Below are 14,554 nucleotides of genomic sequence, written 5' to 3'. Positions count from 1 at the left end.
TGGTGGTTAAATTTTAGTAATGCTCTTGATGAGAGTCTGTTCTTAGGATGGAAAAAAATTACTGTGGCAAAAGTTCCTTTTTCTCTGCTCAGGGATTGGAATTTTAAAAAGTAAATTTATTTGACAGATATATTAGACATGTTATTATTTTCACAGTGTATATAAATCTAAAGTGTTTGATAAAATATCAGGTTGAGCCATTTGAAGTAGCTACTATTCTATTTGGACTTATAAAAATGACAATTTTATCATACATTATGCGACAGATAAACAGTCATATATATTTATCAGTTGACCTGTATAAAACAGAAAAGAATTACAGATTAGTTTCTTCATTTTCTTTTTTACATTCTTTCTGGATTTCCCTAATATTGTCAAGGTGATGGCTTTACTAACTTCCTGTTATCAGATTTGCCAGGCAGAGAGAGTGGTTGGTTTATATAATACACTTCTAGGAAGAATGGAAAAAACTTGGCTTAAAACAAATGATTAATGATGGTCAAGTTTGAGAACTTCTTGAATGAAGAAAAAGAAAACTCCAAGAGAACACTGTGAATATTTATAAGTAAAAAAATATTAGAAATAAAAGAGATTAGCAATGAACATGACCAAGGAAGAACCTTAGGCAAAGGCTTGACTAATTATTCTTCAACTCTTCTTATGGAAAATGTCCTCATGTCTCACCATCCTCTTTAAATGAATCTTCACTCCTAGAATGGGATGGGAATGGCTTTCCTCTAGCTCCTCATTCTTCTTGCTTTTTTCTTAGCCTTGTCCTCTAGCCAACTTCACCTCGCTTCTTTCCTTTTGGTACCTTCCCTCATGCCCTGGAATTTTATCTGCTCTTCTCTGACAATTTCTGTTCGCTTTAGCCCCTCTTTGAATTCTTTATAAACTCTAATTAAATCTTGTCATTCCATTGCTGAACTCTTCTGAATAATTTCCCATTACATTCAGAGAAAAGGAAGGAAGGAAGAAAAGAGGGAAGGAAGGAAGGAAGGAAGGAAGGAAGGAAGGAAGGAAGGAAGGAAGGAAGGAAAGAAGGAAGGAAAGAGATAAGAAGGAAGGGAGAGAGGGAGAGAGGAAATAAAGAAAAACAATCTTTACTTTTCCTACAAGGACCTGTGTGATCTGACTCCTGCCTTCCTCTCCACCTTAATCTGGTATCATTCTTCCCCCATTTATATGCTGACAACAATATTAATCTTCTTTTTAGTTTTTGAATGCCTCAAACTTTCACCCATCTTAGAGTTTTCCACAACCTGTCTTCTTTAGAACTGAGCTGACTGTTTGTCCTTTAAGCCAGGATTTCAAAATCTCCTCCTCAGAAACGATTTTTTGACCACTCTAAGGATTCATCCTTTGTGACCTGCTCCCTAAATTAGAGCTATTATAGTTTGTACTTATACTTTATTTGCAATTAGCTTATTTTCTTTCTTCCATATTCAACTTTAAGCTCCGTAAGGAAAGGATCACATCTACTTTGTTCATCACATTGTGATCCAAGTCTGAAATACTGTCTAGCTTATTAATACTCAATAGGTACCTAGTGAATTAATTAATGAACATGACCACCTGGTAGTCTTTCTCAAGCTTACATATATTTACTTTTCAACCAGATTTTTCCCATTGGCACTCATATTTGATGTTTATCTATAATGTAATAATTCATCCTTTTCCACACATTTTTGAAAGGGTTTTTGTGTTTTGTTTTTATGAAGTAAGATTTCAAATTGCCACTTGAACTTACCACACCACTAGCTCTCACAATGGGAGCCTTCAAGTCAGGAAAGACGTTTTCCAAGTACCATTTGAAACTTTTGCATTTCAGTTTCTTTCGCAGTTCCCTTTGCTGGGTGAGGTTGCCGACATCTAACTCTTGGTCTATGAGGTGGTCCCCATGGCCATAGAACAGCTCTTTATACTCATCAAGCCACACCTCAGCAACTCGCACCAGATTCCGCTCCACTGTCTTCATCCGGTCTTTGGGGAAGGAATACGGATTGTCATTTCTGAATATGTGGCCCACTCGGGAACAGGGAATGATCTCAATTTCACCACCACACATCCATACCTAAAACATTTGATGATAAGCATCAATTATCAGATGATTGTCCAAAAATAATGAACAATTAACAATAACCAGAAACCATCTTTCTTTCATTCTGCTTGAAGTAGTACTTAACTTTAAAAACACTTGCAATAGAACAGGAAACCTATAGAACAAAAATAAAATTTTAAGCCCTCCAACTGACTGAAGGGAGCCCCTCTGCCAAGGGAAACCTGAAAAACTGAATCCTGGGCCATGATGGGAAAGGAGGCTGGACATGACTCATTATACCCCCACCCTGTGGAGTATAAGGCACAGCTAACCAGCATTAACTTTAAAATAGAGATAATAAGACTGACAAAATAGACTCTGTGGCAATAGGATACCAGATCCCAACCGAACTGGTGCAGCATCACACAAATGATAGCAGGTCCCAAAGGAAATAAAAATATTTTACCCCAAAATATATTTCTTTAACATGTTTGAAATAACCTTGCAAAACTGTCTTTTGTGGGATAATATTTATATCTATAGAGAACCACCATTCCCATAGCCAGATCTTTCTCCTTCCTGGCATTCTCAGATCCAGGAGGGATTAACTCAGAGTCTGACACCTTTAACGTCTGAATAAGAGACATTTGTCATCTGTTCTTTCTAAAGCCTGCTTCTTAGAGTCTTCATCTACATACCAAGAACCTTGGCTTCTTCAACATCCCCTTTATCTTAACTTAAGCAATTCCTTTTTACTGATTTCAAATTCTTCAGGCAGAGCTTAACTCTTTCTACCAGTTGCCAATCAAAAAATCTTTGAATCCACCTATGATCTGCAAGCCCCTCACTTGGAGATGTCCCATCTTCCCAGAGCCAAAGCCAAGCAATGTAAATATCACAAGTATTGCCTGAAACTTCTGTCTTTAAAAAAAAATGTATAAAATCAAGCTGTAATTCAGCCATTCTGGGCACATTTTCTCAGGACTCCTAGGGACAGCGCCATGGGCCTAGGTCATTACATTTGGCTCAGAATAAACCTCTTAAAATATTTTACAGAGTTTGGCATTTTTGTCAACAAATCCAACAGGTTTTTTAGTTTTGTGTATTACTGCAGACCATTTTAGGATTAGTAAAATATCATTTTTTTTCTTTGATAACTTATAAACCACCGCCCCTTTTTTTCCAAAGAAATTCTCACAGGTTTCCAATGTGTAAAATATATGCTCCTGCCTTGATTGAATTAGAAAAAGGAGAATGGCTGTCCACTTGTTTACCTTTCTTTTCTCTGATTTTTTGGAAGATTCAAAAGTTTTTTAGTGCACAATAACAACAAAAAACATTTTTCTTGATTGGCAGCTCCAAAGTTACACTTGCTTTACTACAGCTCACCTGACCCTATAGAAAAGTAGCTGCTTTTTGCATGCTCTCTACTGTTGCTTTCTTGAATGTTCATCAATTGGTGTAAAAGTGGTTGTATAAATTGTCCAAAGGAGCTGCACCATGGACACACTTGGCCCATTGGTGGCTTGCTCTAGAGCTAATTTTTGTACATCTGTCATTTGTATTCTCCAAGATGTTCCATTATAAAATGATTCCATTCCTTCCAATATTTTAGAGAGATGTTCTAGGAGAGTTATTTCATGTCAAGTATGACTCCCACAGCATCCATATTGAGTTGCAGAAGGCCATTTCCCCAGTATTTAGGAGCAGAAATGGTGTTGTGAAATATTAAGGAACGATAATAAATTTTATGGCAGTGATCAATTCTTCCATATTCTATCTGACATACAAAAAAATTAATGTAGTGATGCTAACATTTCTGTGGAAATTTCTTTCAGTGGAAGTCACATATCTGATTGCATTAGTAAAATGAAACTATTTTAAAATGATAGACTCCTAATTGAAAAGAAAATTTCAGAAACACTTGGCAATACCTTAAATGAGAGCTCCATATTTTCTCCACCCCAAACATCAAGGCCAGGATCATATGTTCCAAGTTCAAAAAAGTAATTTTTTTCAATAGAAAATAATCCACCAGCCATCACTGGGCACCTACAAAAAGAAAAGAAAGCTCACTTTTCAAATGTGCATCTCATGAAAGCACTACTTTTAGAGTTGGTCCCTTATACATTTGTGTTGAAGGTAGGGGGTATTTCAGGAAAACATCCATGTGCAAAGAAGTCTAGCGATGGAATCACAAATGCACTTAAGTGATGCATTTTCTGGTTCATGGGTGATGGAATTTGATTAGAGTCAGCAAAGATGTGACCTGAAAATAGGATTCTTATTTGTCCTTTGTACTGTGACACAAACCTTTCAGAGATGTTATTTTTGACAACACTTATTCAGGGCTGTGGGAGAACCAGGCACTGTTACTGTTCTAAAGTATCATCTATATATTAACCCAGACCTCACAAAAACCTTGTGAGTGCACCATTATTAAGAATCTGTGTCGGGCTCGGTGGCTCAGCCTGTAATCCCACGACTTTGGGAGGCTGAGGTGAGTGGATTGCCTGAGCCCTTGAGTTCGAGACCCGCCTGGGCAACTTGGCGAGACCTCGTCTCTACAATAAATCAAAAAATTAGCCAGACGTGGTAGCGCGCGCCTGTAATTCCAGCTACTTGGAAGGCTGAGGCGGAAGGATTACCGGAGCCCAGCAGATCGAGGCTGTGGTGGCCAGGAGTGGCCACTGCACTCCAGTCTGGGTGACAGAGTGAGACTCCAACTCAAAAAAAAAAAAAAAAAAAGAATCTGCAACACAGAGTTAGTAATTTTTTTCAAAAAATTTTTTTCAAAAAGTTTTTTCAGAAAAACTTTCCCAAGGACAAAAGGCATTTTGGGCTCATACTAGGCTGTCTGAGTCTATACTGCCTCACTCCATTATATTGTTTCTCAACCATAGACAAACTTTATTGTCAGCTTGTTATGTGGTAAACACTTTTAGAAGCACTGCATGTCTATTACCTGATTACATTCTGAAAGCAAAGTAACATTTTTCGTCTTCACGAAAAAATGAGGAGATAGAGACTTAAAATGGTTAAGTAATCTTTAAGCCTATACTAGTAAATAGTAGAATTGAGGTTCAAACCCAGAGTCTAACTCTAGAACTTTCACTGCTATTATTAATCATGGATGTTAGAAACTACATTTTAGTCTGCAATAATCACCTCCCATGGCCATCACTACTGAGTCAGCTGAAAGTGATTTGTGTGGAAAGCCTTCTTTGTATTTAGGGTATACAGCAATCTCATGGATAACATATTTCCTGCTCCACACCTCTTTCCCCATAGCCACCATTTATGTACATGTTCAACTTGTATCCCAATCACCCTTGCCAGAATATCCAGAACCCATTTTCTTCCTAACATAAGGAATAAGAATGTTAAATTCAGGCAGATCTGGATTTGAATCCCAAATTTTTCTTCCATTAGCTGTGTATCCCTAGGAAAATTACTTCATACTTTTAAGTCTCAATTTCCTTATTTCCATGAGGTGAGTACTCCCTTGTAGGGTTGTGAAAAAGAGCCCAATGTCTGGCACTTAGTGTTTCTAAGTGTTTGAAACCCCACTCTACCACCTGGGGGTATCAGTTCTGAAGGCATCACACCTGGAGCAAAAGGTGGTATTATTTATTGAGGGGGTAAATTTAGGTAAAACATGCTGCAATGCAGTCTGGACTGGTTTCTCTTGAGGTTTGCTTGTGTCTGCTCAAGTTGTGTCAGGGAAGACTTCAGGACTCCCGCTGCTCTGCTTACAGCTGACTGAATGACTTTCCTGCAGGCCTGGATTCTGAGGAAGTAATAGGAAACTCCATTCTTTGGCTATAGGTCTAAGCCATGTTCTTCTATCCAATTTTCTCCATAAATAGTCCATGTTTCATTCATATCTAGCTTCTATATCTACTTCTTAATTCACTCACAGAATGTGTCAACTTTCCCTTGAAGGGGTCAAGATTAGACTGTAAAAGAAAATCCTAACCACAGCTATTATTATAATGATATTTAGATTACTTTCTATTTACTTTTAATTTGTACTGTGTTCCATATTATGTGTATTAATATAGCATTTATGCAGCACATTTAACTAGTATGTGTTTTTTAGATTATAAATCCTAGGGAATAGGAATAGCATTAATGAATTTCTCTGAGTTCAGGGTTGAATGGATGATAATCAACCATTAAAAATGAGATTTGGAAACTAATTTCTCAGAAAAACTGGTTGCTTTGGTAATCTATTGGCTAGAAATGTGATTCTTGATGTTCTATAGAATGACAGTATACAGTTGTTTTGTGGAATTTTACAAAGACATAGGATTACTTTCTAGTCTTACATTTCACACACTTACCTTATTATATCAGTTTCTTTAATTCTGTTTCTTGCAACAACATCTGGAGGAATTGTTCTCCAACCAAAGTTCATGGGCCAAACAAAGATGCCTCTTTGAAAGTTGTCCACTGTCATGTAACTAATCCAGGAAAAAAAATGTACTATGTGAGATTATATACACCATTATATACTTTATCAACTCAGTTCCATGATGTAGTTATATGAATAAAACAAATGATTTTCGGTCACCACCTTTTAATAGTGGTTCAAAAAAGTTTATAAGTACATTTTGCATTAGCCATCAATTGGCTGAATTGCCTTAGCAATTCTTCATTATCAAAAGAACTTATACTTCTCTTTTGATAATGTCCTGGACATTTTTGAAGAAAAAATACAACAACAATTTAGAAGTATATGTACGTTTCCCACAGGAAAAAAATAATAAAAACGAGGAAAATATAAACTTTGGAGATCAGCTAAATATAAAAAGTATATCATATTCCAAATATAATGTAGAGGACCAGATAATGAGTATTAGGATTTATTGGTATTTAGAGTTAAGAATTTGTGACTAAGTAGATTATTGGAATGACAGACGCTTATCCAAAGATATCTATCATGTATTTTCATTTATATATGTTGATAAACTGTATTTTTTTTGATTTTCAAGAAATAAACATATCAGGAACATAACCAGCACTTTCTGCTGCTTTCAGTTAAAGGTGCACTTAGAAGTATTCTGTGGAATGTGGCAATCTTACCTCATATCCTTATCATTGATGACTTCAATTACTGGACAGGCCACTTTTTTTCTACTTAAATATACTCTTTCTAGAAGAGGTTCCAACCAACCAACATTACATTCCACATGAGAGTCTAAAAATGTCAACACATCACCTAGAGAGACAAACAAAAAACCTGAAAATACAATATATTGAATATGCGTCCTTCATGTTCAAAGGTGTTGAGGATTGCTCCAGAAATATGGTTAAAAACATAGTAGTCTTTTTTTTCTCATGAAATTCCTGGTCCCTATAATTTCATTCTACAATGAAATGAAAGAAACTTTGTTCCTTGGAGTCCTATGGGGGATGCATAATTTGTATGTGGAAAAAACTAAAAAGTCACATAGAATGGGTAACAAGAATCTAAAGGGAATATTCAGGATTAAAGGTAGTTGCTGAAGTTTCTTTTAATTTGTGGGAGTTTTTTTTAAAGAAGACCATTGCGATTTTGAGATTACAAATTTGGGTTTAGGAATAATGAAGAGGAAAATCACTTCACATAATAGTGGTGAAAGAAATTACAGTGGAGGAACCAGTAAAACTAGAAGGTACTATTAAAAGAGTTACAGGAGAAGGGAGTAGGGAATGAGTTTAATGGATTTGCATGGAGTTTTATTTTTGCAAGATGAAGAGAGTTCTGGAGATTGCACAATAATGTGAATGTCCTTAACTCTACTGACTATGTTTAAAAATGACTAAGATGTAAAGTTTATATTATATGTATTTTACCCCAATAAAAAAATATAATAAGAGAAAAAAAATTGGATGCCAGAAGTATTTATTAAGAACTCCTTTTGGCTGGGTACAGTGGCTCATGCCTATAATCCCAACACTTTGGGAGGCTGAAAATAGGGGATTGCCTGAGCCCACAGATTCGAGACCAGTATGGGCAACTTGGTGAAACCTCATTTCTGCAATAAATAAAAAAAAAATTAGCTTTCATCTACTTGTAAGGCTGAGGCTGAAGGATCACCTGAGCCCAGCAGGTTGAGGCTGCAGTGACCGTGAGCATATCACTTCACTCCATTGTGGGTAGCAGAGTGAGATTTCAACTCAAAAAAAAAAAAAGGATTCCTGTTATTCCTATTAGTTTTATTAAGTTACACTCTCTCCCCAATGACACTCAGTAGTATCTACATTGTTCCACAAGATCTTATATAAATAGATTGTGTGTATCTGTGTGTGTGTGCATGTGATTATTAACATGGAAATAGTCCCTGGTCCAACGTTCTCATGAGGGAAACCTGCTCTCTCACCTACCCTTTGTGGCCTGATCTTGGACTTTGCAGCCTCTAGAACTGTGAGCAATAAATGTGTGCTGTTTAAAAATTACCTAGTCTAATATATTTCATAATAGCAGCCTTAACAGACTAACACATCCCTTAGGTGTCCTCTTGCACAGTCCTCTTCCCTGCCATAAAAAGGTCATAGGGTCATGGCCTGCGAAGGTCCACTTGCTTAGTGGTATAGGATGTGCTGAGAGTCTTTCTTCTCTCATCACTCCTATGTTTGGTTCATTCAGACCCAGAGTTTAAAAAGTAGTCTCTACTATATATCCTATCTATGTTCCTATCCTCACAGCAGGCTTTCTGCTGCTTTCAGTTAAAGGTGCACTTAGAATTATTCTGTGGTCAAAGGAGCCTGGATTCACTTCCTCAAACCCTAGTGACAGCAGGATGGATAACCAAACCTGCATTCAATTCCCACCTGGCCCAGATCCCTACAAAAATTCTCATTCATTTGTTGCCAGGACCTGGGGGAAGCAGCATCTGCTCAAAACATAGTCTGAAATTTCATATTGTTTTATTTTAGGGAAAAGGAGAATCCTTTTTTACATGCATGCCACTGCTACACTTTCAGACTTTTTATTTTAAAATAAGATCTCAAGACTGTGTTAGGTAGGAAAAAGGGAGCCCCCTATGTGGCTGACTCTTGATGGGATTTTTAATTGTGGTGGATATTTTCTTTTCTTTTTTTTTTGAGCTGGAGTCTCACTCTGTTGCCCAGACTGGAGTGCAGTGGCCACTCCCGGCCACCGCAGCCTCGACCTGCTGTACTCCGGTGATCCTTCCGCCTCAGCCTTCTGAGTAGCTGGAATTACAGGCATGCGCTACCACGCCCGACTGATTTTTTTTTTTTAAATTTATTGTAGAGATGAGGTTTCACTGCCCAGGCAGTTCTCGAACCCACAGGCTCAGGCAATCCACTCACCTCAGCCTCCCAAAGGCACGGGATTACAGGCTGAGCCACTGAGCCCGGCTGTGGTGGAATTTTCTATGAACATTGTACACTCTGATCCTAATCCTGAGAGGCTGAGACACTTGGAAAGTAAGCATAGGATTAAAGTTACCGAGTCCTGCCTTCAATCTGTGCTCTGCTTTTCCTAGCAACATTGCATACGTTACTTAACTTTTCTGAGCTTTATCTTACAGGGATATTTTTAAGTTCTACCTCACACCTCAACTCAAAAAACAGTATTACTTACTGTTCTGAACAAATTTTTAAGCCCAAGTGCAGAATGATTAACCCAATCTTTAAACAAATTTTTAAAAATAGACATAATAATTATACATATTTATAGGGTACATAGTGATATTTTGATACATACAATATGTAGTGATCAAATCAGGGTAATTAGCATATATCTATCACCACAAATATTTATTATTTATTATATTAGAAATATTAAAAATCTGTTCTTCTAGCTATTTGAAAATATATAGTAAATTATTGTATGCTACAGTGCTATGGAATATTAGAACTGGGGAGGGGAAAAGGCGATAGGGAGAGGTTGGTCAAAGGATAAAATAATGATAGTCAGCCAGGCATGGTGGCTCAGCCTATAATCCCAGCACTTTGGCAGGCCAAAGTGAGAGAATTGCCTGATCCCAGGGGTTCAAGACCAGCCTGGGCAACTTGGTGAGAACTTGTCTCTACAAAAAAAATCACATACACAAACAAAAAAAACCAAAAAACGAAAAAACTAGCCAGGAGTTGTGGCATGCACCTGTAGTTCCAGCTACTTGGAAGGCTGAGGCAGAAGGATGACCTAAGCCCAGTAGGTCAAGTCTGTGGTGGCCATGAACATAACACTGTACTCTAGCCTGGACGACACTGTACTCTAGTCTGGACGACAAGAGTGAGACTCTAACTAAACAAACAAACAAAAAACCAAAAAACAATATTGTCACCTAGTAGGATTTTCTGTTTCCTAAGAGTGGGTCCCAGTAATATGGGATTGTTTGCAAATGAATTTTTTTTTAGTTTTAATTTTTGAGTCAGAATTTCATTCTGTTTCCCAGGTTGGAGTCAAGTGGCACAAACACGGCTCACAGCAGCTTCGAACTCCTGGGCTCAGGTGATCCTCTTGCTTCAGCCTTCCAAGTAGCTGAAACCAAGTAGCTACCACACCTGGCTAATTTTTTGGATGTATTGTAGAGACACGGTCTTACCACGTTGCCTAGGCTGATCATGAACCCCTGGGCTCAGGCAATCCTCTTGCCTCTGCCTCCCAAAGTGCTGGGATTGCAGGCGTGAGTCACCATGCCCAGCTGCAGCATGAATTTCATTGTAACTTAAACAAACTTTTTTTTAGTAACCTAAAGCTGCTCAGTGTGACAAACAGCTTTGGGTCCTTGTTAAACATGGGCCCCCATGTATATTCTATCTACCAGCATGAGATATTGAAGCAGCACCAATGAATACTGGAAAGTTATGTTTAGGGTTCCCTGAGAGATGAGGGCCTGGCTTGCCACTTACTTTTACATAAAGACTTACAAATAATGCTAAGAAAATCATCTGTTTTGCCTGCAGCAGACACAAGTTGAAGAATTTTACAGAAGGATGTTCACTGTGGCTTTTTAGGAGACCTTGGAGTCGGCCCAGAGTTAGACGCCACTTTTTGTCCAGTTCCTTAAATAAGCCAACTGATTCTTTGGAATGCTCATAGCAATGTCAGCAATTTTGCTAAATGCCATGTCATGAAGGAAATGAGAATTTGATTTTTACGTTGACTCTCAGTAGCGCAACTACCTGACTGCAGACTTCTCTTGGCAGGGCAGTAACTCACTTGGTCTGTCAACACTCGTAACAGATCCAGGTGATCTGCTTGTTTCCTGTTCTTCACTCCCTCCATCTTTTTACTTCTAGTGGCAATCATATAGTGAATGATTCTAGGAGACCTCTTACCCTTGGCCTGCCTGTCAAATTTTGAAATCCTACTTGAGTCTCTCAACCTCCTCATTCATAGCAAGCAACTGATGGCTCCTGATCTTTTTTGCCTGAATCAGATTCAGATGAAGAACCTAACATGCCCTGGAAATGGAAAGTATAGTAGACATTGCTGATGGCAACAGAAATTACTGTTTGCCTCTTCATTATTTTGTAGATGACTCTTTCGGACCTATAATATCCAAAATGGGCCTACTTGGCTTCTACTTCTGCAAGCTTTCGAGTCTTCGAATCCTAAAGGGTAAAATATTCAGGGGACAATAGCTGTCAAGGACTGCTTGGTATCTTTGCTGGCCTCTAATTTATGGGACTCTTCAGACCCTGATCAGTCTCCTGCCTGTCTCTACTTATGAGGACTGTGGAACACTCAAGAAGAGCTTGAGAGGACTCACCATGCCTTCCAGCTCTGTTCAATGCCAGTCTCTGAATTATGTCCTCCACTAAAGCTGATCCTGAATTCCCTTGAATTCCACACAGGAGTCCAGGGTACTTCAGGGCAGGTGGATGTATCCTTCAACAAAGCTGCTATTAACTCCATCTCTTCGAGACACACCTTTCTGCTTCTTTCCAAACTCTCAGGCATCCACCCTCAACTAACTAATGCTGCTCAAAGTGTGGGCCACAGACCCTGCAGCTTATGGGGTGGTGGGAATAGAGACTGAGAACAAATGTTTTAAAATTTTATGGTAATTTGTTAGAATTCTTTATTTATTTATTTACTATTTTTATATATGTTGATACATATATTATCTATATAATAAAAATGGGTTTGCATTTTATATATCTATTTTTTAGATAATTAATTTTTACTGTAATTTACAAAGGGGTGGGTCCATAAGCAACAACAACAACTACAACAATAACTGGAAATCAGGAAAAAAGTCCTTTTCAGATAGTTTGAGAAACTTCTTTTCACTAGGTAGTGGCAAGCAATTAAGATACACCTAGCTGGGATTTTTCAGACTGAGATTTGCAGACTCCTTAGTGAATCATTAAATCAATTTAGTGTGGTTTTCTAAAAAATAAATAACATGGAAAATAAGATATTAGAATCCACTGCACATGTTATTTGATGAAATGTCTACTGTAGTTATATGTGTGATTACACATGTACTGAGTTGTGATGTGAAATTTATTTCTTAACATGAGCCATCGTCAAAATGATTTGAAAGTTACTATACCAAAACTGAGCTAATGTTCTCAAGGGTGTTAATGAATGACTGAGAAACAAATTTACATTTAGATTTGCTAAACCCGAAGAAGTTATTTTATGGTTATAACTGCAAGCACTTGAGCAAGCAATTGTAACTGCTTTTAATCATGCATATAACATCTCATCTGAAGACAGCCCGCATGTTATCCAACAGTTTGGACTATTCTAGAGGTCATTACTAGCATACTTTGTGCTCCATACAAGCAGAGGAAACTTTTTTTATTAATATAAGCAACCCATATTTGATCCTGTCTTCAACTTTCTCCATATGCGTGTCTAATAATCATCTCAAACTTACATTTACCAGAACTCAACTACAATCCCAAACCTGCTCCTCTAGTTATGACCCCACCAACCACCAGGTTGTTTAGATTCTGATCCTAGGGTTTTTTTTTTAATCCTCTCATTCTTATTCTCTTCACATCTTATCTGATGGCAAGTCCTATAGGCTCTATGTCCACATCCATGGTAGCCTCTATCCTGGTACCTCCTTCATACTTGGATAACTATAATAGCCTCTGAACTGACCTTCCTTTTTTATCTCCCTAATATCCATTGTCTACATAGTGGCCAGAATGAACTTTCAAAATGTAAATCAGTCAGTTTCCCCCACTGTTTGATGTCTTTCATTGGCTTCACATTACAATGAGAATAATGCCTACACTCTTTAAGTAATGCATACATCTTTAGAAAAGCCTGCTTTTGCCTTTCTCCACAAATGGATCTCTTCTACCTCTCTCTCCAGTGGTCAGCACCCACCAACAATAATGATCTTTTTTCTTTACCTTGAATATGTCAAGCTCATTTCTGTTTTGGAACATGGCTTGCTCCATTTGTCTGGGAATACTTCTCAACCAGATCTCAGCTCAAAAAGTTACCTACTTGAACTATTTCTTGATTATTCTATTTTTTGCATCATTTATAAATACTTTCAAAAGAAAATGAAGCATAGGATGCCACTTAATTTGTTTGAATGCTTTCTCTCATTAACAATCTTATTTATCACTGCAATGCCACTTTTGATGTGATGTATTTGTTGCTCACTTAAAATTTCCACTACAAAGAGACTAATTCTGTCAGCAAACCAATGGAATCAGAAGAGTTCCAAATTTAAGGTCTAGCTACAAGGAAATGAAACTGGGTGAGCAGAGAATTCCCCACCAGAACATGCTTGAACCCAGGCTGGTGGAGATCTGCCGTGCCAGAGCTTATGGGGCAGAATGGCAGCTAAATGTCTCTAGGCCACAAAGTATATTAGGTTAGAGGATGGACTCTGGAGCCAGGATGTTGGGGTGTCAATTATGGCCTTCCTATTGACTACCTGGAAGAGTATGAGTAGGTCACAGCCTCATTGTGCCTCTATATTCTCATTTGTAGAATGAGGAAATGATTGTACCTATCTCAAAGAGTTATTGTGAGGATTCGGTAGAAAATAGAAAATATTTAGAATGATATCTGGTATCATATCTGGTCAGAGATTATTACAGAGCACAGATACTTCCATAGAAAGATATAATAATGAGCTGGGCATAATGGCTCATGCCTGTAATCCCAGCACTTTGGGAGGCTGAAGTGGGAGCATCGCTTGAGCCCAGTAGTTCAAGACCAGTCTGGGCAACACAGCAAGACCTCATCATTACAAAAATTAAAAAAAAAAAAAAAGCCAGGCATGGTGACATACAGCGGTAGTCCCAGCTACTTGGGAGGCTGAGGAGGATCACCTGAGCCCAGGAGGTCGAGGTTGTGGTGACCCATGATCATGCCATTGCACTCCAGCTTGGGTGACAGAGTGATTCTGATTCCAAAAGAAAAAAAGAAGTAAAGAAAGATCTAATAATGAATGCAAATGTCTGATGTTATTTTTAGAATCACATAGACAGAAGAGATTTATCTCTTCCCATTCACTCACTGACACCCATACACTAAAAAGTACAGAGGGAAAGAAGAAGGCATATTGT

At 37.9% G+C, this 14,554-nt stretch overlaps 1 protein-coding gene across 1 annotated transcript in view; it reads right to left on the bottom strand.

Annotated features, from left to right (window-relative positions):
* GALNT5 (polypeptide N-acetylgalactosaminyltransferase 5) overlaps window positions 1–14,554 on the bottom strand; it is a 46,355-nt gene that overhangs the window by 9,927 nt on the left and 21,874 nt on the right. The window contains exons 4-7 of the mRNA XM_008060027.1: window positions 7,130–7,265; window positions 6,388–6,507; window positions 3,976–4,093; window positions 1,751–2,074 (exon numbers count right to left, since the gene is read on the bottom strand). Coding sequence (XP_008058218.1) covers window positions 1,751–2,074; window positions 3,976–4,093; window positions 6,388–6,507; window positions 7,130–7,265 — 698 coding nt within the window. The remainder of the gene's footprint in view (window positions 1–1,750; window positions 2,075–3,975; window positions 4,094–6,387; window positions 6,508–7,129; window positions 7,266–14,554) is intronic.

This window comes from Carlito syrichta, unplaced genomic scaffold (assembly GCF_000164805.1).
Source record: "Carlito syrichta isolate Samal-C Ts95f unplaced genomic scaffold, Tarsius_syrichta-2.0.1 Scaffold304479, whole genome shotgun sequence".
NCBI classification, from domain to species: domain Eukaryota; kingdom Metazoa; phylum Chordata; class Mammalia; order Primates; family Tarsiidae; genus Carlito; species Carlito syrichta.
The sequence above is the reverse complement of the archived record's forward strand: the minus strand, read 5'-3'. Positions and strand labels throughout refer to the sequence as shown.